Genomic DNA, 24,992 nt, shown 5'->3' with positions numbered 1-24,992 from the left:
AGCCGTCATGGTGTGGTAGCCAAGTCCAGCTCGACAAAACCAAGGCAATTGCCAAGTCGGCGTGATGAGCTTATGCATGCGGCAGGCTACGGCACCCACGAATGGGAGGCGCTTTAGGGAACCGGGGTCAAAACCATGCAAAATAATCCCTGAGCTTCCTGAATCTAACTGGTTCTCCCGAATCAAGAATGCAAAATGTCGCGCTGAAGGGGGAGTGGGGGCTACGATGACTGTCCTGCGGTCTGGCAGCCACAATCCTGTTGAAGCCACCGGTCGCCTACATGGTTCGCCATTCTATTCACATTAGTTCCGATGTTTTCAAAATGGAAATAAGGCTGGAGGCAACCTGCACCGTCGTCAGGCTCGCCAGTTAAGTAGGCAGCACGCCCAGGGGACCCCACCAATCTCCGTCACCAGCATTGCACAAGACTTCAACTGCTTACTAGAAACCGACATTACTTTACGATAATTTCTATCGAATATCTATCTCCCCTATTTGCTCATTGGTCGGTGTCACTCCTCTCATATTATGGAACCTGTCGGAGCTGTGAAAGACTTTCAACAACATGTCGCCCAGTACATCAAGGAATACGACTGCTACGGGAACAGTGCAGAGAGGGACCACGTTGAGTTCATGCCACAGATTGAACTTGGCCGATTCTGGACTATCGAGAAAATTGAAGATGTTCTTTGCAGCACGGAGCCTCACATCCTGGATACCGGCCAAGAAATCAGGGAACATTACCTCGTTGTATTCTCTGTCCTGACGTTCATGGCGCGACATCAAGATATATCTGTCTTCATTCGGTATAATGTGGATGACAGCGGGCTGCCACTACTGGCAACACCAACTGCAGCCTCGGAATCCAGCAGCGATCGCGAAGTGTTCGAGCGATTCCAGAAATCCCAGTGGAAATTTTGTCCACTGACACTCAACATGGGTAGAAGTGAGAGAAAACCAAGCAAGAGGGAATTATCTCCTTTTCATATCATACCAGTTTCGAAAACAGAAAGAATTAGTCCGAGGGAGTCTGGTCATCGTGACGATATCTGTCTTGACAAAGTGACGTTGCATGAGCAATGCTCCGCCTACAAGGTTAACAACCCCCAAAAAAATCGCTCCTACGAGAAAGCTTCTAATGCATACTCTGCTAGACTGTTGTATTCAAGATTCTTCGGGGTAGCAGTGACACCCTAAAGGTCATGTACGATAATGAGGTTGACATGTACAAGAACCTTATCAAGGAAGACTCATTCAATCACATCATGAGATACTACGGTTCTTTTCAAAGCTTAGATGTGCGGGTAATTATACTAGAGTATGCCAATGGTGGCACTCTGGAATCCTTTTTCGAACATCAACCTCCTCCGCAAAGCAAGGCGGAGCGCGAGCTGTTTTGGAACTGCTTGATGGGCCTGTCCAGAGGGTTAGAGCGTATTCACAACCTTACTGATTCAAAAGAATATTCGAAAGGAGCCTGGATGCGAAGAGGGTACATATTTATTCGTGCCTGCTCATGTTACATTGATGTACTGATATTACCACACTAGGACCCATCAAGACATACATCCACAAAACATTCTAGTCTGTAATGAGGGCTTCGGAAACATGCATGGATTCGCGTTCAAGTTTGCAGACATGGGAACTGGCCATATCCGAAGGATGAGGTATAAAGGTCTCGACGAAGATGCCATGGATCAAGAAGGCAACGGAATGTACAGTAAGTCATCAAGCTTTCTTGCCATTTGACGAAATACTGAAAAAAGATTATAGGCGCACCCGAGGCCTGCGTGGATAACAAAGGCACAAGAGGCATACGAGGAGACAATGACATCTGGGCATTAGGCTGCGTTGCAAGCGAAGCGCTGGTTTGGTGCCTTCAGGGCGACCGTGGGCGTTGGCGCTATCATAACGACCGCATCAAAGCCACACAACAAACCGTGTTGAAGGATGGATGCCATGTAGGCGCGTTCCACGACGGAACATGCGTCCTGAACACAGTGGAGGATTGGCATCAAAAATCAATCAAAGACGCCGGAGAAGATACTGATTTCTACACCCAGCTGAGCAGTCTCATTCTTGGTCGGATGCTCGTTGCTGAACCAAAGCATCGAATTGATGCTGCCGAGCTCTACAACGAGTGGAACTTGTTGTTTCCAAGTCGGCCCTCGCTTCTTCCCACGAATCACACCGATCCAGGGCCATCTACACACTCTAAGACGGATAGTTTAGAATGTTTAGTGAGCGATTCCGTATCACAAGGCCCCATCAGATCCTTGACAACCCCTGCTATCTCGGCCACGCCACATGAATCAAGAGGGTTGCATATTATCACCACAATCCCCGAAGACAACTTTTTATCACCGTCGCCAAGTCCAGGACACGCTCCTAGTATCTCAATTACGGAATCGCCCCAGGAAGAATTACCGGAAGAACCTCCGCGGTTGACAACATCGTTGAGGGTACGAAGGACGCATGAAGACCGAAGACATAGATCTGTTTCTCCACGGCCGAGCCAAGTGCCCGACGGGAAAGCCACTAGCCATCCAGTTGGAAGCACTGACCGACACTCAATGCCACGAAGGCACACGCTTTCGGACAGCGGCGTTGGTCTAGATTCACGACCTCAGTCAACTACTCAACTACAGACTGACAGTATGAACATGATCTCAAAAACGAATACAGTTGTTGGGATGGAAGGAAGCGGCTCGTCTCACTCGGCGAGACGTCGAGATAGGTCGGCTCAGCAGAGTTTCGCAAACGAAGGTGGTTCCTATAATCAATCTCAATTCGAAAGCAACAGGACGCCAGGAAGCAGAGTCTTAGAGAACACGTATAATTATACACGATCTCCTTCACCATCTGATGGAGGGAGTTCGCAACATACAGTTGCTACTAACCCACAGTCATTAGACCTCATTGCCACGGTCGACCTGGTATGGCACATTTGCCTGGCAGACAAAACAGGTCTCTCCAAATATCTCAACCCGACTCCCAAGAAGCAGCGTGGCAGGCATCCATTCAAAATATTCCCTCAACTAGCAATAGATGTCAACAAAGTCAAGGGGGACAAAGGTCGAGATCAAGTAAGTTTCCAAGGAATGCCGAGAGATAATGAAAGTGCAAGAAGATAACCGGCGACAGATTTTCCTCGTTGATGATTCAGCATCTATGAAGAACCACAAAGAGGCTGTAGGTCGGACTTGTCGGGTTCTTGCGTATGTTTTGAAAGAGGGGGGAGCCGATCCAGACGAAGCATTCGATCTTTACTTCACGTCAGCCCAGCCGAATGTGAGGTCAGGAAAGAGTTCGGACCTTCAGAAAGCTGTTCAAGAATGCAAATTCTCGGATAATACCTGCGACATGCAATCGAGCTTAGACCTGATAGCCACCAAGGTCATCCAAAATCGAAAACAAGTCAGCATTTATGTCTTGACAAACGGCCATTGGAACTTGCAGTCTGAGGAGAAGTTTTGTGGCGTGGATTTCCCCATCCGACGCCTAATCAGATATATCAAGAAAGAGGACAAGCAGAGAAATTGGGTCGGGATACAGTTCATTCGGTTCTTCGACCAACCCTTCTCCAATGAAGACAAACTTGGACAGGAGCGGTTAATTAGACTGGATGAAGAACTGGAGACAGAGGCTGATCGGTATGCTCCCATTCCCGTGTCGATCCCCAGGTTCATTTCAAGGTTCCGGAGGAAAGCTAATCCCACATTTAGGGACATTGTTGACACCACGGACTTTGGCAAAGACGTCCACAAAATGCTAACAGGGGCACTCTCTCGATGGGAAGACGCTGTTGGAGAACGAGAAAAAGACTTGGAAACATGAGGAATGGTTTCTCCCGCATGTATTTGTTTTGCATTTGGACTTGAGCATTTATGACGATCTGGCATCATAGAGGGTCCGAATCGGAAACAATAGAGCAGAAAGTCAACTTGGTAAGTTGATGGTAAACATTGGGATCATTTCGTCCGCAGGAAGCTAAGTCTATCACGTCTATATATGAGTGATGAGACTCTGCTCCGTAAAATCACGTGGTGAACATCTTGTACCCTCAGTTGAACGTAAATCCAAACGGTCGTGTTCTCAGGCCTTGCAAAAAATGGTGACCAGCATGGGAAAAAAGTCATGCGTGAAGGGCATGGTATATGAAAAGGCTGGAAAAGGGTGGTATCGTATCGTGTGCTTGCTCAATATGTAAACAAAGTCAGACTGCAGATGCAAACACTCCTTCTCTCCAAACAGCCTCTATCGGTAAACATCGCCCTGTCTTGTCTGCTAGCACTTTCAAGACATCGCCCTTTATCAAGACTAGGTCGGCCTTCTTTCCAGGCTCAATCTTTCCGCGATCATGAAACTTGAGTCGATCTGCTGTGATAGAGGTTGCTGACTTCAAGACATCGATAGGGGACATGCCAACTTCTTGCACCAATACACGCATCTCTAAGTGCATCCCCAATCCATAGGGCAAGCCAAGACCCTTGCCAGCAGCATCGGTTCCCACAATCAGAGGCACGCCTGCTTTGTATAAAGCCTGTGTTGTCGCATATGCGTTCGCGATGCTCGCCTTGGGCTTCTGTCCCGCAGCTAACCCGAGGGGTTTCGTTGGTTCCTTTTGGATGAGAAATCGTTTTGCGTATGGGTCCTTCATGTACGACATCAGCATTTCCTGTCCCTCGCCCGTCTGAGAGGCACATAGACCAAGTGTGGGGTTGCAATGCGCCTTCTTCTCCAGCATGATTCGGATGTAATCATCTGTCGGCGGCTTGTCGAGGAACATATGACTCAGGCCGTCCGTTCCGGCACGGAGCAGATCCATCGCGCCGGCATAGCTGAAGGCATGTCCAGTGGTGATGACACCATGTTTGTGGGCAGCAGCTACAACAGCTTCTTGGATATCCATAGGAGGCCGGGGGAGATCCATGCCCAGGGTGTCGCCGAGCTCGTGGAACATTTTTATGTACGCTGCGCCGTTCTCTTCAATCTGCTGCTTGACGAATGGCTCCGCATCTTCTGGCTTGCGGAGCATGGGCCAAGTTGAAATGATCTTGTCAACAATGTGATCACCGCATGGCGTGTTGGAGAATTCTTTCCTCATCACAGGGATTGGCCAGCCACCTTCAACGACTGCACCAAGTCCAGCACACTTGAAGTCTGCATATTTTCCCTTTTTTGACGGTTCACTCGCGAGCTGAAATCCAACATGTCAGTCTATGCTAGCCGGAGAAAGCTAGCCGGAGAAACGCATCGGCTAGATGTATTGACGGACCTTCTTCAACTCAGCATTGTCTTTTGGATCATTATGCATGTCGCAGACGGTGGTGACTCCGAAGCGGAGTGACTGCTCAATGCTGTTGACATTTCCGGACAGTGCATGTATATGCGCATCAATCAGCCCGGGTATTATTGAGTGTCCCGGTTTTGATATGACTGTGAATCCCGTTGTAAGCTCTCCATTGAAGTCGCCTTCACCAACGGCTGCGATCTTTCCATCTAGGACGTAGACATAACCTCGCTCAATTATTTTAGTGCCATCAAATATTTTGACATCTTTGACAAGCATGGAGTTAACGATCCCCATGGCTGATTTGGGATTCTGGAAGAAGAGAAAAGATCGTCGCGCATGTATGGTTGAGAAAGGCAGTCCTGGCGGAGCCGACGCGCCTCAAGATTTCGTGGAATCTGGGAACGGCCGACCTGCTCCTTTTTCTCTCATCTTTTGCGCGTACGTCACGGCTTTAATTCACCCTCGCACGCCACATCGGACAGAGCCACCGCCTAGTCGCACGGAAACTAACCTCAATTGATCGACTCACAGGCAGTCCGGCAGATGAGCAACGACGGACAAGTCGTCGGTTCCGCGTGCTAGTGCCGCCCTTTGTCAGCTCCGGCCTCCGTCTGAAACTTAAGCTTTCAATCGTTTTTGGCCACTGCTCTGCATTGATGACGTCTTAGCCTCAGCAAACGGGGACAAGATAGCAGCCGGCGCGTGGTGTCGGCCCAAGCGAGCATGCGGATAACGCAGGCGTGCAAGCCGATCTTGTCTGGGGGACAATAGCGCCGACGTCAGTTGAAGGCGAAGTGAAGGCGAAGTGGGTGGGTTTTACAGGCTCGGAGGTGGTCTGGACCGCCAAAGGCCATGTGGTGTGGAATGACCGGCGATTCAAGGCCGACTTTTGCACTGGGATTTTCGGCCTTTGCGATCGGCCTTCTGTTTTAGCGCTGTTCTGCGGTAGAATTCTATGCGACAATGGGACAAGGGTTGCTTTGTGGTCTCTTGGGTGATGCTCATAGGTCTGTCGGCAGGCATCGTACCGGCGGACACTAGTACTGCGTGTAAGGCTTGAATTGGGATGGCGGCCGCCTGGTTCCTTGCCGCAAAGAGTCGCTCGCATTCAATAAGACAAGGTGATTGATAGCTGTCTCTCCTGTTCTGGTATTATCCTCGTGAGAGCGGTGTGAGTGGTTGGGACATGCCAACATAATAACGTTCGAGAGAAAGCAATCTTGTGATTTCAAGATTGCAATTCGGCTCACGGTGAGCCGCATTTCTTCATTCATCCCGGCTTCATGCCGAAGGAAGCCAACCCGTGGTGCTTACATGCAGACAAATTGGGGTCATGCTTCGCTTGCCCTCCGAAACCCCTCACTGAGGTGGTGGGGGTCATTGCAATGGCTCGTTACCTGCTGTGGGGTCGTTTCTCAACATGAGATTCGCAGGAAATGGTATCATCGGCCAGTCTTCCGATCTGGATCTGCCAAGAAAGGGCGCATTTCGATGGAAATCTTCACCAGCCATCATTCTAGCTCATTGTGATTAAGCTTCACAGCTGCTAATCATGTCACCTCAATCGTCTCGCCTGACCAACTACATCGCCTTCTCTAGGCAAGATGGCTCAACCCCGCAAATTGGCCATCTCGACCATGCTCAGCAAACTATCCAGCCCCTGGCCTATCTCTCGGGCACTCCCGTGGAAAATCTGTACCAAGTCATCGAAGTGGGCTCCCAAAACATCACGGCATCAGTCGACCCTGCTATTCCGTTGAAGGATGTAAAGGTTTTCCCTCCAATTTCAGGTCGCGATGTCCTGGCAGTGGGCAAGAACTACATGGAGCACGCCAAAGAATTCAACAGCTCAGGATACGATAGCTCTGATAAGGTCGATAAGCCCAGCCACCCTGTCATTTTCACCAAGCGCGCGACGTCTATCATTGCCGATGGCGAAGACATCCTGTTGCACAAGGGTTTCACTGAGAGCGCCGACTACGAGGGTGAGATTGGTGTCATTGTCGGAAAAGCTGGGTTTCGCGTTAGTGAGGCGGATGCATGGGACTATGTCTGGGGCTACACCATCATCAATGACTTGACGGCGAGAGAAAGACAGAGAGACCACAAGCAGTTCTATATCGGAAAGTCTCCCGACACGTTTTGTCCTATGGTAAGGAAACCCTGATCGAGTGTGTCTTGATATGTTTAATTGAAATTTGCTAGGGCCCCGTAGCAGTGCCCAAGGAAGACTTACCGAAGACCCTTCACATCCAGACCCATGTCAACGGAGAGCTGCGCCAGGATGCCACTACAGAGGACCTAATCTTTTCGATTCCCCATCTTATTAGCACATTGTCTGCTGGAACGACCTTACAGCCTGGTGATGTCCTCGCCACGGGAACGGTGGGTATACGTCTCTGCGTGCTGTCATACCTGTACTAACATCTAGGCCAGCCTGCAGGTGTTGGTATTGGGCGTAACCCGCCAGTCTTTCTGTCGCCTGGAGATGAAATCGCAATTTCCATTGATGGCGTTGGGACTTTGAGGAACAGGGTGGCAGACTATTCCGCGGCCAACACAACCATCGAGCGATTTTCCGCTCGGTCAGCCCTCAAGCCCAACAACACCGCGAGATCGATTCAAGGCAGATCGGGGTTGACAACGGTCAACTCAAAGCCGATCAACTATCAGCGAACGGGAACCGGAAAACAAAACATCATCTTTGTCCACGGTCTTGGCTCCTCGAAAGAGTATTGGACACCCTTGACCATGACACTGGACCTGAAGGATACCTTCACGGCGCACGTCTTCGATTTTGAAGGCCATGGCCTCAGTCCAACTCACCCGCTCAGCAGCATTACGTTTGAGTCGTTGGTTGCTGATTTGCTTGGTATCTTCGAAGTTGCCGGTGTCTCTGCCCAATCTCCTGCCATTTTGGTCGGCCACTCGATGGGATCCATCATTTCCGCCAAGTTCGCCATCGAACATCCGTCTCTCGTTAAGAAGCTTGTGCTCATGGGGCCGCCGCCATTCCCTCTTCCGGGGATGATAGTCAAAACTCTTTCCACGACGATCTCCAAGGTCAGGAGCGAGGGGATGGACATCATCCTTAGATCTCCCTCGGGGCTTTCGGATCACACGATCAAAACCATTCCTCTCGCTGCTGCGGCGGTACGATTGGGTTTTCTTGGTCAAGATCCCGAAGGGTATGCAAAGGCGACCTCTGCCCTGGCCAATGCCACGGAGGGTTTGGCCCTTGAGAAACTGGCAGTCGAGACACTGGTTATTTCTGGACAATATGAAGCAGTCTCGCCCGAGATCCGAGAGAAGGCGTACGTTGAGAAGATCCACAAGGCTAAGCAAGTTGTGTTGCCTGATGTGGGCCACTGGCATGTATTTGAGGATGTGCAAGGTGTCGTGCATAGTCTCGAAGACTTCTTGGAGTGAGAAATGCAAGGGACGATGATGACGTCGTCAAATTTCTGAAGATTGGCTGATAGCCCACCCCTATGCAGCTTTTTACCGAAGGATGAAACCTTCTGGGACTAACGCGCTCGTCAATGAGACCTTAGGCAGCAGAGTTAGACCGGTCATAACTTTCAGGACATGTCATGCTACACCGGGCGAATAGTGGGTTGCATGATGTGGCATCGCAAATCTTATCGCCTGCCATATTTGGTGGGCGGTGCGGGGTTGTCAACACTGTAAGATGCATATATATCTAGGTAGCACAACACAAGATGCATTCTTAATTTACTTCACTGTCTGAAGTCGTAGCCCGTCAAAATGCGTCTTGTTGGTGGTACGATGGTAGCGAAGGTGTCACTACTTCTTGTCGCCAGTGCGGCTCTGGCTTCCTGCGGCAGTCAGGCCAAGACTGACCTGAACGCTGTCGCAGAGGAATACGACTACATCGTGATCGGCGGAGGAACAAGCGGGCTCGTCGTGGCTAACAGACTGAGCGAGAATCCAGCCAGTGAGTACAATTCAACTAACTTGTACCTAGTATTGTTATTGTTTTGTTGGTTGCTTCGCTAGGGCGAACCTTCTGGCCTGTTTGACGATTTAAGCTTCGGATGCCACTAACACCAGCAAAGAAACTGTCCTGGTCGTCGAGTACGGTGACTTCCCAAACACCATCAACGTTACTGTACCATATTTCACTACATATGATCAGTCGGCTCGCCTTTATAATGTGACTTCGGTTCCACAGGTTCACCTCGGTAACCGAACCTCGCGACTCCGGATTGGCGCTACTGTCGGCGGAGGATCAAGCGTTAATGGAATGGCCTGGGATCGAGGCTCAGTTGCCGACTATGATGCGTGGGAAGCACTGGGAAATCCTGGATGGGGCTGGAACAACATGCTGAAGTACTTTCGCAAGTCATCAACATTTGCTCCTCCCTCCCAGGAGTATGTTGACAAGTATGGTTACGACTGGAACCGAGATGCGTATGGAAATGGCCCCATCCAAGTTGGATTCCCTTCATGGCAGTGGCCTGCGGCTGGTACGTTTCTGGCCCAAATGAATGTCAAAGCATGGAACTATACAAATAGAAACTGACCGACCTGAAAGACCTGCAAGCTCGAGCCTGGGCCGAAGACATCAAAGTCCCAAGGTTAAAGGACGGATCCGATGGCGACAACGTCGGGATTGCTTGGTTACCTCAAAACTCGGGCGGAAAGAACGCCACGCGCTCGACATCTGAAACCGCATACTTTAACCCGGTCAGTGACCGCAGCAACCTTCATCTTCTTGTACGGCATTACGGTGGCGCGATCAAGTTCGAAGGCAATGCGACGGCCGGAGTTGATGTTGCGAGCCGCGATGGAACAAGAATGCGATTTGTGAGATCGCGAAACGTGGTTCTCGCGGCTGGCGCCGTCAACACACCGCGGATTCTCCAACTTTCCGGAATCGGCCCCTCGAAGCTTTTGAAAGGACTCGGCATTAATGTTACTGTTGATTCTCCTGGCGTGGGCGCTAACTTTCAGGACCATCCATCCGTCTTCATGGTTTATGACTGTAAGCCATTTGCCCACTTATGACCAGCTTTGCGTCCCGATTACTGACAATCTGGGTGAAGTTGCCAATGACACATCTGTAAACCCAACATCGATGAACAACGAAACGTTCTACAATCATTCATGGGCTGAATATCTAGCCAACAAGACGGGACCTCACTCGCATGCTTGGGGGAACAAGGTGGTCTTCACATCGTTACGAGATCTTGACTCGAGCAACTATCAGAATATTGCCGACGCTCTCAGCCAGCAAGAACCCTTACAACACTTGCCACAAGTGTACGCTGAGAACCCAGCATTAGTAAAAGGCTTCCAACAACAAAGAGATGCTCTGAAAAAGCAGTTCTTGAACCCAAAAGCGGGGGTGGTAGAGATCACGTTTGGCGGTGCCGAGTCCGTCCCGGTGGCTCTTCAAAAACCGTTGTCGAGAGGTACTATCACTATCAATAGTACGAACCCGGACCCTTCGATCGCCCCTTTAGTCGACTTCAACACCATCTCCAACCCAATTGACAGCCTAATCCTTATCCGAGCCGTAGCGAAGGCCCGCGCGTTCATGTCGAGTCCCAGCGTAAAGTCGCTTGCAGCCGTTGAGATGATGCCCGGTCCAGGCGCCGCGAGCGATGCCGAGATTGAGACTATCATGCGCCAGTCGTGGGTGTCCTCGACTTTTGATCATCCAGCTGGGACGGCAGCCATGATGCCCAAGGAGTGGGGTGGCGTTGTTGATAGCAAGTTGAGGGTGTATGGGGTGAGGGGACTTTGGGTTGTAGACGCAAGTGTCATGCCTATTTTGCCGGCAGCTCACACGCAGGCTACTGTGTACGCAGTAGCCGAGTATGCGGCCGACATCATCAAAGCCAACGGGAATATGACGACTTCTTGAGGGTCAGATTATTCAGGATTCATGCACACATGGCCCAAGCTCCACTAGACGGAACTGGAGCGTGATTGGAAATTCTATGATCTGCAAGTACACTGGCGTTGCATTCTTCCAGAAACAATAAGTGAAGTTACAGCGACATCGGAGTTGTTCCGACGGTATTCGTGCGACCGCGTGCAGTTTGTGTGCTCGAGTAACGATGGCGTACTAGATGCCTTGTGATTGCGTGCGGCGTGCCTTATCAACAACAACGACGCTGTGTCAGCATCGGCGGTCGATAACATCTTGGCCTCTTCAGCATTGCAATTGTCGAAAATGACTTAGACAATTACAGTTATCATCGCAATCGACAGATTCAAATTTCTCCTTGATCGACCGGGCTCTTCACTTGACTACTATTGTTGAATGACACACCGTAACTATAGGTTTTCTACAATGACATCTCCTTTATCACAAGACCCCATCTCTTCTGTTGACCCTCAGAGACTCGAAGATGTCCGCAAAAAGTACGCTGAGGAGGCCAAGAAACGTCTTAGGCCCGAGGGCGCGGCCCAGTTTCTTCCCCTCAACGAAGCCCCGGAGGACCGACTTCATTCACTTCTTGATGATCCTTGGGCAGACCACGCAGCTCTGAACGCAAAACCATCGCCTATTCCCAAGGATAAAGCAATTCGATTTTTCGTCCTCGGTGCAGGCTTTGGAGGCTTGGTCTATGCTGTTCGCCTCATCGAATCTGGCGTTGCCACTGCAGACGAGATCCGACTGGTCGATGCTGCTGGTGGCTTTGGTGGTACCTGGTACTGGCATCGTTATCCTGGACTTCACTGCGATCTAGAGAGCTACTGCTATCTACCTTTGCTGGAGGAGACCGGCTACATCCCATCGAAGAAGTATGCGCCAGCTGCCGAAATTCGTCAGCATGCGGAGCGCATTGCTTCTCGATGGAAGCTAGATGACAAGACTCTTTTCCGGTCCGACGTGCAGAGCCTGGATTGGGATGACGACAAGGAGCTTTGGAACATCAATCTTTCTGAGAGAAGAGGTCCAGGTTCAGACACCATTCAGCACAAAGTTCAAGCGCAATATGTCTACCTGGCTGCCGGCGTTCTCACCAAGCCACAAGTACCTAAGATTCCTGGCCTTTTGTCATTCAAGGGCAACATATTCCACACGTCCAGATGGAACTACGCTATCACGGGTGGATCTCAGGAAGACCAGTCACTCATCAACCTGCGAGACAAGAAAGTCGCAATTGTCGGTACCGCGGCAACGGCCATAGGAGCAGTTCCCGCGCTGGCGAAGTACGCCAAGGAGCTTTATGTCATTCAACGAACGCCGGCCTATGTCAAGCAACGAGGCCAGCAAACGACGGACCCCGACACCTTCAAAGCTACCATCGCAACCAAGAAGGGTTGGCAGTTCGAGCGACAAATCAACTTGAACCGGCACATGACCAACGCTGTGCTGCCCGGTCAGCCCAACCTCGTCAATGATGGCTGGACTGATATGCCCGCTTACTCTGCGGTGATGGGGTCTCCGGCCCATGGAATTGTGAACCCAACACCGGAAGATGAAGAGCGGCGAGCAACTTGGTTCCATGCCTTAGATCTGCCACACATGGAGGCAGTACGGGCTCGCGTCAGCAGCATTGTAAAGGATACAGCAACTGCGGAGAAGTTGAAGCCTTGGTACCCCTCGTGGTGTAAGCGTCCGACGTTCAGCGACGAATATCTGCAATCCTTCAACAAACCGAATGTCCATCTCGTCGACACGGATGGGAAGGGGCCTTCTCACGCCACGGAAACGAGCATCGTAGTTGGAGACAAGGAGTATTCGGTTGACATTATTATTTTCAGCACCGGCTACTCCGTCGCTGGTGGTCGCACGGGAGGCAGCCCGGCTGGAAGGGTTGGTGTCCAAGTCCTGGGACGCAGCGGGATCTCTATGGATGATAAATGGCGACGCAATGGACCTGTCACCCTCCACGGATACGCTACCAATGAATTTCCCAACCTGTTCTTCTCTGGTACAGCGCAAGGGACTATTACAGGGAACAATGTCTTCATGTTGGGACTCATTGCTCGGCATGTCACTTACATGATATCCGGAGCTGAGCGTCGTGTGGGTTCCGGCAAGAGAGCTATCGTGGAAGTGACTAAAGAGGCAGAGGAGCAGCACAGTCAAGAGGTTGCCAAGCGAGCACCCTTCTTCTCCTCTCTTTCTGGATGCACGCCAGGATACTTTAACGGACACGGACAGGCAGCTTCAGAGGATCCTGAGGACAAGAAGAAGCAAGCACGAGGTGTGGTATGGGCTGAAGGCACTGTCTCTTTCTTGGACTATATTGGAAAGTGGAGAGATGAGGGCAAGTTGAGAGGTCTCTCCGTGACAGCAAGACCTAGCATCACTTCGAACGAAGGTGGTAGGTTGTCCAAGCTCTGATATAACTTAAGATGTTGAATACGAAATGTGATGACCAGAAGAAATATGATTCAAGATTGTACGTGAACAAGATGCCTTTAATACACATGCATGTGTCCAACTTGGTGACAGAATTCATCTTCACTTGAACTGAGATTCTCATTGATGAGTCGTGCCACCCAGATACACACTTAATTTGACCAATATAGTGACGTAAACGCTTATTCAACTGATTTATCGAATTCGACTCGAACTATCAATTACTCGTTTTCAATATGTCTGTTCGCCGGTCGGGGTGCACCTAAGTTCTCTCGTAATGTTCTACCCTCATATTCTCCCCTGAAAAGACCGCGCTTCACCAATTCAGGGATGACATGTTCGGAAAACTCCCTCAAACCGTCAATCAGACGTGGCTGGATGACTGCAAAACCATCGGTCGCATCTTGCTCTAGCCATGCCTGAAGGTCATCAGCGATAGACTGCGTGGTGCCAACCAGCGGCCGGTGTCCTAGTCCTATGGAACATCGCTCCGCCGTCTGTCGTATCGTGAGATTGTTGGCCTTCGCAAATGATGCGATTGCCGCGGAGCGACCTTGTGAAAATGTCGCTGACCACGACTCTGGGAATGGAGAGTCAATATCGGTGTCTCCAAATTCAATACCGAGATTCTTGACGGCGACCTCTATGGGCCATAGCGAAGTCACTTCTTGCAACTTCTTCTCCGCCTCTTCTTGTGTTGCTCCCCAAATGACAGCCACGCCAGTGAGAATGACAAGGTGATCTGGATTTCTCCCAGCAGCTTTGGCTGCATCCTTGAGAGCGCGGTATGTCTTCTGCCCATCTGAGATGGAATAGTTGGCGCAGTAAATCAAGTCGGCTGTGGAGCCACCGAAAGCTATCCCTTCAGCAGAAGTTCCAGCCTGCGCGATAACTGGGTGACCCTGAATCGGACGCTCAACCTTCAAGGGCTGGTTGATTCTATACAGTCCATCGTCAATATTGGGCCAATGAACCTTGTTCAGATCGACGTAGATGCCCGTCTCTTTATTTCTCACAAGGGCGTCATCTTCGAAGCTGTCCCAAAGCGTTTGGACGGCAGTCAAAAATGATCTTGCGCGGTTGTACTTCGCAGCACTGTCTTTCGTTTCTTCGGCGGGAACGCCTAGATTCGCAGTACCCGGTCCAGGAGTAGTGACGACGTTCCATCCTGCTCTTCCGTGACTTATATGATCAAGGCTAGCGAGCTGTCTTGCGACGTGAGTCGGCTCATTGTCGCTGACGCTCGCTGTATAGACAAGACCAATGTGCTTCGTTCTTGCTGCGATTGCGGAGAACAAAGTGGCAGGTTCAAAGCCGCTGACACTCCATAAATGCTTCGCGAGATCTCCAGTCGGGAAAGATGCACCATCGGCAAGGAACAAAGTGTCAAACTTGGCGCTCTCTGCAAGCTGTGCGTAAGAGATGTAATATTCGACATCGAGGCTCTCATGCGCGTGTATGTCCGGGTGCCGCCATATTTGTGTTTGAGCTCCGGAGTAGATGAAGGCGGCTAGCCGAAGTCTCTTCTTCTCCGCAGTGGACATGGCTGTATACTGTTGGCCTTGATGAGACGATAGAATTGTGAAGAGATTGGTCAAGTAATGGATGAGTTGATGTTTCTGTTCGGCAATGCTTCTTGTGAATCAGGCTAGTGCAGCTTGAACATCCTGTTTGAAGTCCAAGGTATGGTATCAAACAAGCCAGATACAACTGTCGGCCTTAGCGTCGTCCGTCCGTTAGTAGAAGCACGTCTTGAGAAGCATCGCTGACGTTACTGGCACGCCATCGAATCCCATATGGCACGGCACTGATAAGCATGGGGATCTATCACCAAGAAATGCATGAATGCCCTTCTCATTGGCTATGGGGACTGTCCGACAGTTCTAATAGGACCAACATTGAAGAATGCGCCGAACTGGCGCAAACCACTATGCTTTTCACGCATGTCGGCCTGCGACCGATCTCGGACTGTGTTGGCCTCGAAAGGTTCTGCTGCTATTCCCGCGGGATCTCCCCGACGTATGCAATGGTGTTGATGTTCTTCATGCACGTCTCCTCATCACGTCATAATTGCTGCGAATTCGCAAGATTTCTGGGTGCGCATGTCATATTGTCACGGAGATAGCACTCGGACAATAGCTTTTGAGACCGTAGCTAGGTATCCAAGCTTCCAGCTAATGAACTTTTATGTGTGCTTCATGCGAGCCCGAAAATATCGCTGGAGGTAGGATGATAAGCCAAACATGCTAGCTTCAAGCTTGGCATAAAATGCATGTCCCGAAAGCGCGATCATAGGCCTGCAGCACGAAATTGGCTCCTAGTCAAATTGTATGCTACCAGAATGGCCTTTATTTTAACATAGAACCTGCAATAAGACTGATGTAGAGCCGAGACGGTCTCTCCTTTGGCGAAATTGTGGTGACTACGACGTTCAAAATGGCCAACACGGCAGTCCCCAGAGGCGAGACCAGTGCAGAGAATGATCGCTCCAGTTCCAACCTCGACATGGACCCTTACGCTGATGAAACCATTTTGGAAATTGGAAAGACGGTCCCCATAACACATGCAGATCTTGCCAGTCTCGAAGATGTCTCTCGAGATCTCCGAAAAGACCCGGACGCTCGAGCAGCGTTTCTTGCGACATTCACCGCCGACGAAGAAAAGACCATTATGAACAAAGTCGACAGAAGATTCTTGTAAGCCTTTGTTCTTGGGTGACATGTAGCAGTCAGAATGAATAGGTAGCTCACTGTCAATAGCGTGCTCATAGGCATCATGTTCATGGTCAAGAATATCGACTTCGGAAACATCAGCATCATCAAAACGATGCAGGCTGGTTCGGAGTCCAACATAATAACGGAGCTGAACATGACACCTGATGATTACAATTGGGTTGCTACCATTCAAGGAGTCAGTTCCCAAACCTTGGGCATGAACCCTCGGCTAATATGGATCTAACAGATTCCCTACATCATCTTCGAATTGCCCAGCAACCTCCTCCTCAAGTACATGACGCCTCATGCCTGGGAATCCCGCATATTTCTCACGTGGGGCATAGTCACGGCGTGCTGCGGCGCAGTGAATACCAAGTCACAAATACTAGCTCTGCGGTTTCTGGTAGGCATGTTCGAGGCTGGCATGTTCCCGGGAGTTATCACAACCCTCAGCTATTGGTACCGTACAGATGAAGTTGGCCGCCCCCTGTTATGGTACTTCGCCATCTCCAACCTCTCCAACATTGTGGGAAGTCTTGTTTGCTACGGGGCAAGCTTCATGGATGGGATACAAAACCTGAGCGGCTGGAGGTGGGCCTTCATCCTAGAGGGCGTCGCCACCGTTCTATTTGCAGGCGTCATTTTCTGGGTGCTCCCAGATTTCCCGAAAAGCCCGAGAAGCAATTCGTGGCTCACTCCGCGCGAACAACAGTTTCTCGAAGCTAGACTTCCTCCAAGTGCCCCTGCAACAGCAGACAAGAGCTGGGATACCAGGGAGGCATGGACAGCCTTCAAAGCGCCGACAACTTGGGCGTTCTTACTGGACCAGACGCTCATGAACCTCGCTACATATGCACTGAGTTGGTATCTACCAACGATAATAGCCAGCCTGGGATTCGCCAAGCTGCCAAACAGTTTGCTTCTCAATATTCCACCCGCGGCTGCTGGCATTTTAGCCATGTTGATCTGCGTTCTGATCACCTCTCGTGCATGGGCGCCACGGCCGCTAATGTGTATTTGCACCGTCCTCGGAACAATTGTCTGCTTTATTCTGTTCTTTTCTGTGTCCGGTAAAGCAGGGCTCTACGCTGCGTGTATACTGTCACAATTCTTCTCAAGCTCCTATTATGTGCCGTATTGGTCGTGGCGAACGTCAATAATGGCCGGCTCGACAGGTGCAAGCTTTGCGATCGGTCTGCAGAGCAGTGTTGCGCAGCTTGGTGCGGCGATAGGGCCGCAATTCTTCCAGTCGAAGTGGGCGTACAATCGCTACAGAAACAGCTTCTTCATCGGATTTGCGATCACGTTGGCTGCGTTGGCTACCAACCTTTGGACGTGGTGGCTGACGAGAAGAATAGAACAGAGGGTGGTCGAAGTTCGGAAGGATACTCTGAGGGCAAGGCGGGAAGGAAGAGCTTATGACGGACGAATCGACATCGATATCATGGATAGTAAGAAGATTAAGAACCATGAATGGATTTAGGCCGAACATCCTGTTGTTGAAGTGGGACACATCGACAGGCAAAGAAGAAATGAGGGGATATGTAGCTGGAAATCACCAGTGGAGCTAAGTTAGCTTGGCGATGTGTTGAAATGATGAGCGGGAGATAGCAACTGAACGATATCAATTCTTGACCATCAGTGCGACAATTACCTCACGTGAGCAAAACTATCAATTGGGCTGAACCAAGCATAACAAGTTGAAATGGCGGCTTCTGGGCCCCGGCTAAATTCAGAGGAGGTACCTGAGGATACATTTCAATCGATCAAGCTAAGGCGAGGTTGCCCAATGAGAATGTTGATCCATTCCGTAAAGACTGACCGTGTTTCTGTCCAGAGCACAGTTGTGCGCTTTCCGCCAGCACGATTTCTGGCAATTGATGCATGTGTCAGACAACGCATATGCAGTAGCCGCCGACATCGGTAATTTGCTCTGTCTTTGGTGCATGATCCATACAAGGTCGAAGATGAAGGCCATCCGGTCAATGATCCTGCTTCTGGAAGCGATTATGCCTGAGAAGACTGAGAATATCAGGGAATCGCACCTGTAATCGACCGAGCAAAACCATACCCAGATGCTGATATTGCGGACAGGCTCTCATGTTCTTTACTTGTGCCAATAATCCTGTTGTTTGAAGGTTGCTGTGTCGCCAGATTACCGTCATGTGAATTCAGAAGTGCTTGAGCGTTCTCAATCCACCATGTAGTATTATGACCAAATGTGTGAGAGGTCTACAACGTGGTGATGGAGTACGAATCACCGTGTGTACGGCAAAGCCCGGCACGGAATTCTCCATCAATCTCCCGTAACAGTTGGGGGCGGCTGGTCTGAATCGTGGATCTGACTGAATACCAAGGCTCGGACTTCGATGCTCCGTCGAGGCTTTGCTTCTGACGATGCCAGAGGGTGACGAAACGAGGCATGTGGGCACCCTAGAGCCTGATTTAGTATGCTGGCCTTCGAGTGAGAGAATTAGACTTACGTTGGGCACTGATGCTTGGGTCGGAATCGAACATCTTGATCAACAACACCTCTTCCGGTCGCTGTTCGCCGAGGTAGTACCATCTCTGCCCATCGCGATGGTGTGCATAGAGATTAGAGCCTTTGAACTTTCTCCGGACGTGATCGCATTCAATCAGATCCTCGTCAAGAACTGACGTGGAGTCACAACATGCCAGCGGATAATCTTGGACGGAGTTTCCGATCGGCCGCCATACACTATAGTGATCCATCCCATCAGCATGGCAGGACGTTGGTGGCGCCAAGGACAATAAAGAGGACTTACTTGATAAGCCTCACCCGCCCTTGCAATAGAAATGGTGCATCATCTGGCAAGTGAAGTAGCACCCGGTGAAGAACTCCTGATGCGCTCTGGTCTGGAAGGAGGATGTTAGCTTGCTGGAGACTGAATGATCGCGATCATGAATGCATCGTGGCACTTACCTACATGGACCGTTGGCGAGGGACGTAGCCACGTAGCCAAGTCATTCATGTCCAACTCATTGTCCTCCCTCTCTCGTGGTGCCCCGGCATCGCGCAACTTGGGCGGGTTTATTGCGTCAGTGAAAATTGAGGCCAACAGCGCGAGACTAGAAGCTCACCCTCCAATCAAAGATGAAAACCCTATCGTTAGAATTTCCCACCAATTTCAGGAGATTCTCAACTTCCGGCAAATATTCCTTCTTGATCAAGCTCTGGTCTGCGAAGGACTGTGCATTGAGCCTGCTTGGAGAGGTCTCTACTTGGAATCCATGTGAGTCCAGTGAAAAGTCGTTGACCCGGTGTCGGATATCAACGAATGTTTGCGTTCTCTTCTCGAACTCAAGATTTGTGGAGCGCGCATCCTGGTCACGCTCGTGGATTGGAACGAAGAGTTGGAATGGTTTCTCTCGTTGGTAGAGCGGTAGCCGTTGAAGATAGTCAAGCTCCGCATCGACAGTTCCGCAAGCCATCTTGCAGTAGTGTGATTCAACGATGGAATGAAAACTGGGTAATGGAAGCCAAATGCGTCAAATGGAACACGAGAACTTCAGGACAATTTATCCTATCAGACGAACCCATGTCTTAAAAGGCATGGTGGTGCGCGGATATTTCCTTTGCAGGAAAAAAAAGGTACTTCGCGGTACTTCAATAACACGTGGCTTGCAGCAACATACCGATCGGCCCAGCCTAGGCCCTACCCCTTGAAGCCGAAGGCCGTCAGGCTCCTTCTTATATCTCTACTTTGCACATTCACGGAAGAAAATGTCTGCTGACCTCGGCTAACATTGTAATTCGTTCGAATTGGCTTCTTCACGCTTCTTACGTTTCTCGTGATCATCCACGATGCAAGAACTCCCGGAACAGATCAGCGGCAACTCATCGCAGTCCTCGGCAGCATCCAGCAAAAAGCCCCCGTCTCTGCCAGCTTGGGCTCTCGCTGCCACAGAGAGCTCGAAGCACTTGTCTCAGCCGTGGAAGACTCACTACGGGGCGGAGCCCGACGATCCAAACTTCGCAGCTGAGAGGGATTTAGTTGCCCATTATGACAGGAAAACAAAAGTTTGCTATAGCGAGGGTTCAATGGCTGCATGACACCCGCTGTTTTTGTAAGACATGCCCAATCCTTGACGCCGAGTCTTTGGATCTCCGACTTGATTGAGAACGGTAGCTCACAATGCGCCGCTCCTCCAGACCGCTCGCGTAAAATCCCAGACCTTACATACGTTATGGGTGAACAGTTAGCCTGGGCACTAGAACTGTTTTCCCGCCAGCTGCACAGCTGAAAAAAGATTGCTCATCTACGTTTACATGATTTACGACCTTGGCGTCGTTGTCAGTTGTTGGTTGGATTCGCCCCAGTTTGAGCCACATAGCAGAGCATTCTCCTTCAGGGCTCTCTTGCAGGGATCGCCATGGGTAGAGGAGTGTTGTTGATCACAATGAACCCATTCCAAAAGGTCATATCAATCAGGAGTGACTGATATCGGTCAATGGATGCCATAAATGCTATAAGCGGGAACACAGAATTAACTGGACTTTTTCTGATATGCCGCTGGAACTCAATGTATGTCGACTGGTGAAGGTGAAAATAGGTAATAGACGTCGACGCACTAGATAGACATAGTAGAACGGGCTCTTATTCAACAAGCTCAACTAACGAGAGGCGTTCTGAAGTAGCGCAACAGGTAGAGCGTGCGACGAAGAATCTGGCTATAAACACCTTACAGAAGAAAAGGAGACAGACACAACAAGCGAAATTCTTGAGGAAACAATCCATCCTCCCAGAATCCAGAGATCTGACTGCATTCATCCCACCCGTTGCAGTCAGCACGCAGTATGCTATGATGTCTGCTCTTGGCGTTGAAGATGGGTCTGTAACTGCTTGAGAAGCGACGTCCCTGTGTAGCGCCCGAGCAGCGTGGGTTGAAGATCATCAAATATCATAAGCTCATCGCCTGAATCTTGCACACATTGTTCCGCAAAACGTTTGTTCTGTTCCAGCACCTCTCTTGACGTAGCTCTCAGAGCCTTCGCCTCTTTGTGCTCAACTCCCCGTATCTCGTAAAGCGTTGCGAGGTGGTATTCTGCTCTGGCGAGACCTACGATCGACCATCTCGAATCTCTCGCACATTCGACGCATTGTTCCATGTAAGTACTAAAATGTTGAAGGATGAAGTTAGCTTTCTGAAAACTTCCAAGTTACAGAATGCGTATGTGATATAGCACTTACATGGCGTCATCCACTTTGTCCAAGTGATGATACATTGACGCAACCGCATAAAGACTGAGGATGAAGTTGGCGTCGTGTTTGCCATCGATCTCCAACCTAGCCTTAAGAATCTCAAGGTGGTACTCGAGCGCGGTTTGAAGCTCGCCCTTCTGGAGATAGATACTTGCCAGTAGGAACAATCGGCGGTACCATTGAGCCTTTTTCCCGGAGAACCGCTCAGTAAGATCGAGACACTTACGCACTGACCCAATGGCCTCTTCCATCTTTCCCTGGAACATAAGTACAATGCTGTAGTTGCCATAATACTTCGAATTCTCAAATGGATTTTCATCCTCTCGTCCCCAGACTTGGTAGCGTTCAAAACATTTCACCATTTCATCACCAGCCTCGTCAAACCTATGATAGTTCAAGAGGCAAAGAGCGTAGTCTGAATTGGCATTCATGCGCAGCACATCGGTGTCGTGATCCTCAGGGTTCTGCTCGTAGATGACCTTGCGGATGCGGCGGGCTTCCAACAGACGGTCGGTGCCTCTGAGGCGATCTTCACAACTCAACTCGAGCAACAAAAGGCCGAGAATGCAGTTGATATCGGCACGTAGTTTTGAGTCACGATCGAAGTTGATCTCGTCGAGCAGACTGATCGCTGTCTCCAGAAGTTCAAGTCCGTCGTAGAGCGTGCCGCGTCTCGACCAGATGTGAAATCCAGCGTCGTAGAAGAGCTCAGCTACCTCGAGGGACTTCACAGCTGAGAGACGCTGTATTCGCTTCCGCTCCTTCGCAAAGACCTGATGGCAGCTGTCGATGTGGGGCATGTACTCCTGACAAACTGTCCAGTTTGTCGGATTTGGAACCTGCTGGGGGTTTGCCCGGGGAAACCGTTTACGTATGAGACGGAATGTCATACGGAATGCGTCAGCGATGCTATAGTCATCCATGTCGCCCATGATCTTCTGCTTCAGTAGTCGATGAATTGTGTATTCAGTTTCTGCGCCAGGTGCCTCTTTGATAGTGATAAGCCTTCGACTCTTCAGCTTGGTGATCATTCGATTGTAGCTGAAAGTATAAGGATCAGTACATTGCTTTCATCATTCAAGTTTCTTATAGTAGAACTAACCTCAGTGATTCGGAAGCATGCAGCAAATCAAGATAGTCCTCCTCGTGGTCGTCAACGAGCAGGCTCTTTGGTATTCGGTCAGGGTTCAAAAAGGCGAGAATGTTGAGTAACTTTCGACTGTTACTTGGAACCTCACGAATGCCTATATCCCACAGCGAGTCGACGGTGTCGATGTACGCGCTGGCCATGCTCGTGGTGTTTGGCTTCCTGCTTCTCAACTCTTTCTCTTCCCACATTTCAAGAAAATCGCTCAGAGTGCAACGAGACTCTTTGACATATCCGACGACCATACTGATTGCTAAGGGGAGACCTCCCAGTATGTTGACAGTCTTCGCTGCAAGAGCATAATCTTCGTCGTTTTCGAGATCCTCTTTGCGCATGCGTGGATAGATTGACGTGAGAAGGAACTCGCGTCCGTGCTCGGTTGACAAGGGTCCTAACTGAAACCGGCGTTGATGAAGCCATGTTGGAGCGGATTGGAGAGGATTTTCTCGAGTAGTGATAAGCACAGAGCCTCGACTAGACGTCAAGGCCTTCGCGACGTAAGGGCTGATATCGGTCCAAGCAACGACGTTGTCAAATATCAACAACCAGTCTTTGTCCAAAGCTGATAGGGTCTCCCTCACGCGGAAAATGAGATTATCATCGTCTTGAGAGCTGTCGCGGCCGGGGTTGAGAGCATCGGCTATCGAAGCATACTTATCTGCAAGTAGTCCCGGGGACTCAGCCTCGACCCAAAAGACATAGGAGTACTCGACGCCCAGGCGATAAGCATACTCCACCGCCGTAGCAGTTTTTCCAATACCTGACACACCGGTAAGAACGCATACTCGGCTTTGTGAAGATAATGAATCATGGATGCGACTGAGATCCTCGTCTCTGCCTGCGAAGTTCTCATACTGTGCGGGCAAATTGTGCTTGACGGTATTGGTCCTGGCTGTTTCCCGTTGACGATCCAGAAATTTGTTGATTTTCCAATTTCCGCCTGTGCTTCTGGGCACTTGCCCCCGGTCTTCATCGTCGGTTACGGAGTCGGCGACTTGGATCAAGTGGTTGGCGTCGATAGAATCTACACCTTCCGCAATCGAAAGGGGTTGAATCTCAAGGTTATAGCCCTTGCCTTCCAAAGCCTGATCTGAGACAAACTCCATGATCATCATTTCACGATTCTCCTTGTCTTCTGCGTAAGTATCGACCGAAGGCTTGTACTCATGGGCAACCGCAATTGCGAAGGCCTCCATGTGGTTCCCAAGATGGGTTTCGAGTTCGTCGAGGTTTCTGCAAATTCCGCGGCAAAAAGCACATTCCAAAGAGCTATAGATGTTGTGTGAAAACCGTTGACAGGCACGTATTAGTGTGTCAAGCTTCTGTGGTAGGGGTAAGTTGACGTGGGTTGACTGCAAGTGATTCTGGAACGCGCTTGCATCGCCAAATTCCGTTCTGCAGAACCCACACTTCCAAAGTGACACACTGCGGTGAAAGTCTAGTTCGTGACGAAACCATTCCTGCCGTGACGCAAACGAGACGCCTGAGGCATGACACCCCCCGAATGTGCAGATGTAAGGCTTCACGTCCTGGTAGAAGTGTGTTTCCCAATCACTATGGCTCATGCCAACCCCAACGGCGAGTGGTAGTGCGCAATGGCAATAAGGGCAATCGAAATGATCAGCACCAAGCTTCTCGAGGTCAACCGGGGGGCTTGGTACGGTTGAACGACGTATTGGCTGAGACTGCGACGACCATTCGAATGACGTGACGGAGTTGCCCGCCACTCTTGCGGTTCGCGACATTACTGTATCGACATGTGAGCGTACCGTGGAAGTTGCTTTATCGGACTCGGTGTCATTCGCATTATGAATCGTCGGTGTCTTCCGGTGTGAAGGCCAAACCTCACGACGCACCAAGGCTCGTGAAGTGGAAGCCGCATTGCTGGGGTCTATCGTGATCGCTGGGATATCGCGTGCGCTCGGAAGCGTACGTCTAGCAAGCCACTGGGCTTGAACCAAGCGCTCCAGGAGACTTGGATCGGCACGCGGGAATAGCTCTTGAGCTTCTTCCCTATAAGAATCAAGTGAACAGTATTCGAAACTGTAAAGTGTTGCGTCTGAGGGCACCGATTCCTCGAAAGGATTTCGAAGAGTAGGTAGGAGATGCACCAGACTTTCGATGATGTCAAGGGCCTCTTGAAGCCTTGGGCCAAGACCAAAATTCGAATCAGCCTCGGGGTCATCTTGAAACGCCTCAACAGGCAATACTGCGGTGTTGAAGCCGTCTGGTAATCTAGACGAGACAGGTTCGGATGTT

General features: G+C 50.3%; 8 protein-coding genes across 8 annotated transcripts; 4 read left to right on the top strand and 4 right to left on the bottom strand.

Annotated features, from left to right (window-relative positions):
* Positions 1 to 529: 529 nt before the first annotated feature.
* Positions 530 to 3,838, top strand: GCG54_00009106 (Serine/threonine-protein kinase nekl-2; the record flags this gene model as incomplete). Its single annotated transcript, XM_045409055.1, has 5 exons — positions 530 to 1,096; positions 1,156 to 1,493; positions 1,552 to 1,721; positions 1,775 to 2,161; positions 3,123 to 3,838. 5 exons carry the CDS (start codon positions 530 to 532, stop codon positions 3,836 to 3,838), a joined length of 2,178 nt encoding a protein of 725 aa, XP_045256300.1.
* Positions 3,839 to 4,217: 379 nt separating this feature from the next.
* GCG54_00009105 (uncharacterized protein) lies at positions 4,218 to 5,591 on the bottom strand (the record flags this gene model as incomplete). Its single annotated transcript, XM_045409054.1, has 2 exons — positions 4,218 to 5,201; positions 5,280 to 5,591. 2 exons carry the CDS (start codon positions 5,589 to 5,591, stop codon positions 4,218 to 4,220), a joined length of 1,296 nt encoding a protein of 431 aa, XP_045256299.1.
* A 1,258-nt stretch (positions 5,592 to 6,849) lies between these two features.
* On the top strand, positions 6,850 to 13,494 carry GCG54_00009104 (FAD-binding monooxygenase ausC; the record flags this gene model as incomplete). Its single annotated transcript, XM_045409053.1, has 8 exons — positions 6,850 to 7,449; positions 7,503 to 7,682; positions 7,734 to 8,672; positions 9,057 to 9,255; positions 9,377 to 9,787; positions 9,856 to 10,305; positions 10,787 to 11,048; positions 11,613 to 13,494. Coding segments are annotated over 8 exons (4,923 nt in total), but the record flags the coding sequence as incomplete, so codon positions are not given.
* A 374-nt stretch (positions 13,495 to 13,868) lies between these two features.
* On the bottom strand, positions 13,869 to 15,191 carry GCG54_00009103 (putative monooxygenase YxeK; the record flags this gene model as incomplete). Its single annotated transcript, XM_045409052.1, has 1 exon — positions 13,869 to 15,191. One exon carries the CDS (start codon positions 15,189 to 15,191, stop codon positions 13,869 to 13,871), a length of 1,323 nt encoding a protein of 440 aa, XP_045256297.1.
* Positions 15,192 to 16,083: 892 nt separating this feature from the next.
* GCG54_00009102 (MFS transporter prlL) lies at positions 16,084 to 17,844 on the top strand (the record flags this gene model as incomplete). Its single annotated transcript, XM_045409051.1, has 3 exons — positions 16,084 to 16,343; positions 16,407 to 16,557; positions 16,609 to 17,844. The coding sequence occupies 3 exons, from the start codon at positions 16,084 to 16,086 to the stop codon at positions 17,842 to 17,844; spliced, it is 1,647 nt and encodes a 548-aa protein (XP_045256296.1).
* An 813-nt stretch (positions 17,845 to 18,657) lies between these two features.
* On the bottom strand, positions 18,658 to 19,814 carry GCG54_00009101 (Gibberellin cluster GA4 desaturase; the record flags this gene model as incomplete). Its single annotated transcript, XM_045409050.1, has 5 exons — positions 18,658 to 18,794; positions 18,845 to 19,080; positions 19,148 to 19,238; positions 19,306 to 19,402; positions 19,464 to 19,814. 5 exons carry the CDS (start codon positions 19,812 to 19,814, stop codon positions 18,658 to 18,660), a joined length of 912 nt encoding a protein of 303 aa, XP_045256295.1.
* A 373-nt stretch (positions 19,815 to 20,187) lies between these two features.
* GCG54_00009100 (uncharacterized protein) lies at positions 20,188 to 20,436 on the top strand (the record flags this gene model as incomplete). Its single annotated transcript, XM_045409049.1, has 1 exon — positions 20,188 to 20,436. One exon carries the CDS (start codon positions 20,188 to 20,190, stop codon positions 20,434 to 20,436), a length of 249 nt encoding a protein of 82 aa, XP_045256294.1.
* Positions 20,437 to 21,570: 1,134 nt separating this feature from the next.
* GCG54_00009099 (uncharacterized protein) lies at positions 21,571 to 23,929 on the bottom strand (the record flags this gene model as incomplete). Its single annotated transcript, XM_045409048.1, has 2 exons — positions 21,571 to 22,627; positions 22,689 to 23,929. The coding sequence occupies 2 exons, from the start codon at positions 23,927 to 23,929 to the stop codon at positions 21,571 to 21,573; spliced, it is 2,298 nt and encodes a 765-aa protein (XP_045256293.1).
* Between the last annotated feature and the right edge of the window lie 1,063 nt (positions 23,930 to 24,992).

The sequence above is a fragment of the Colletotrichum gloeosporioides genome, assembly GCF_011800055.1.
Source record: "Colletotrichum gloeosporioides strain Lc1 chromosome Unknown consensus_117, whole genome shotgun sequence".
NCBI lineage: Eukaryota > Fungi > Ascomycota > Sordariomycetes > Glomerellales > Glomerellaceae > Colletotrichum > Colletotrichum gloeosporioides.
Note: the sequence above shows the minus strand (reverse complement) of the source record. Positions and strands in the feature narration are given on the sequence as shown.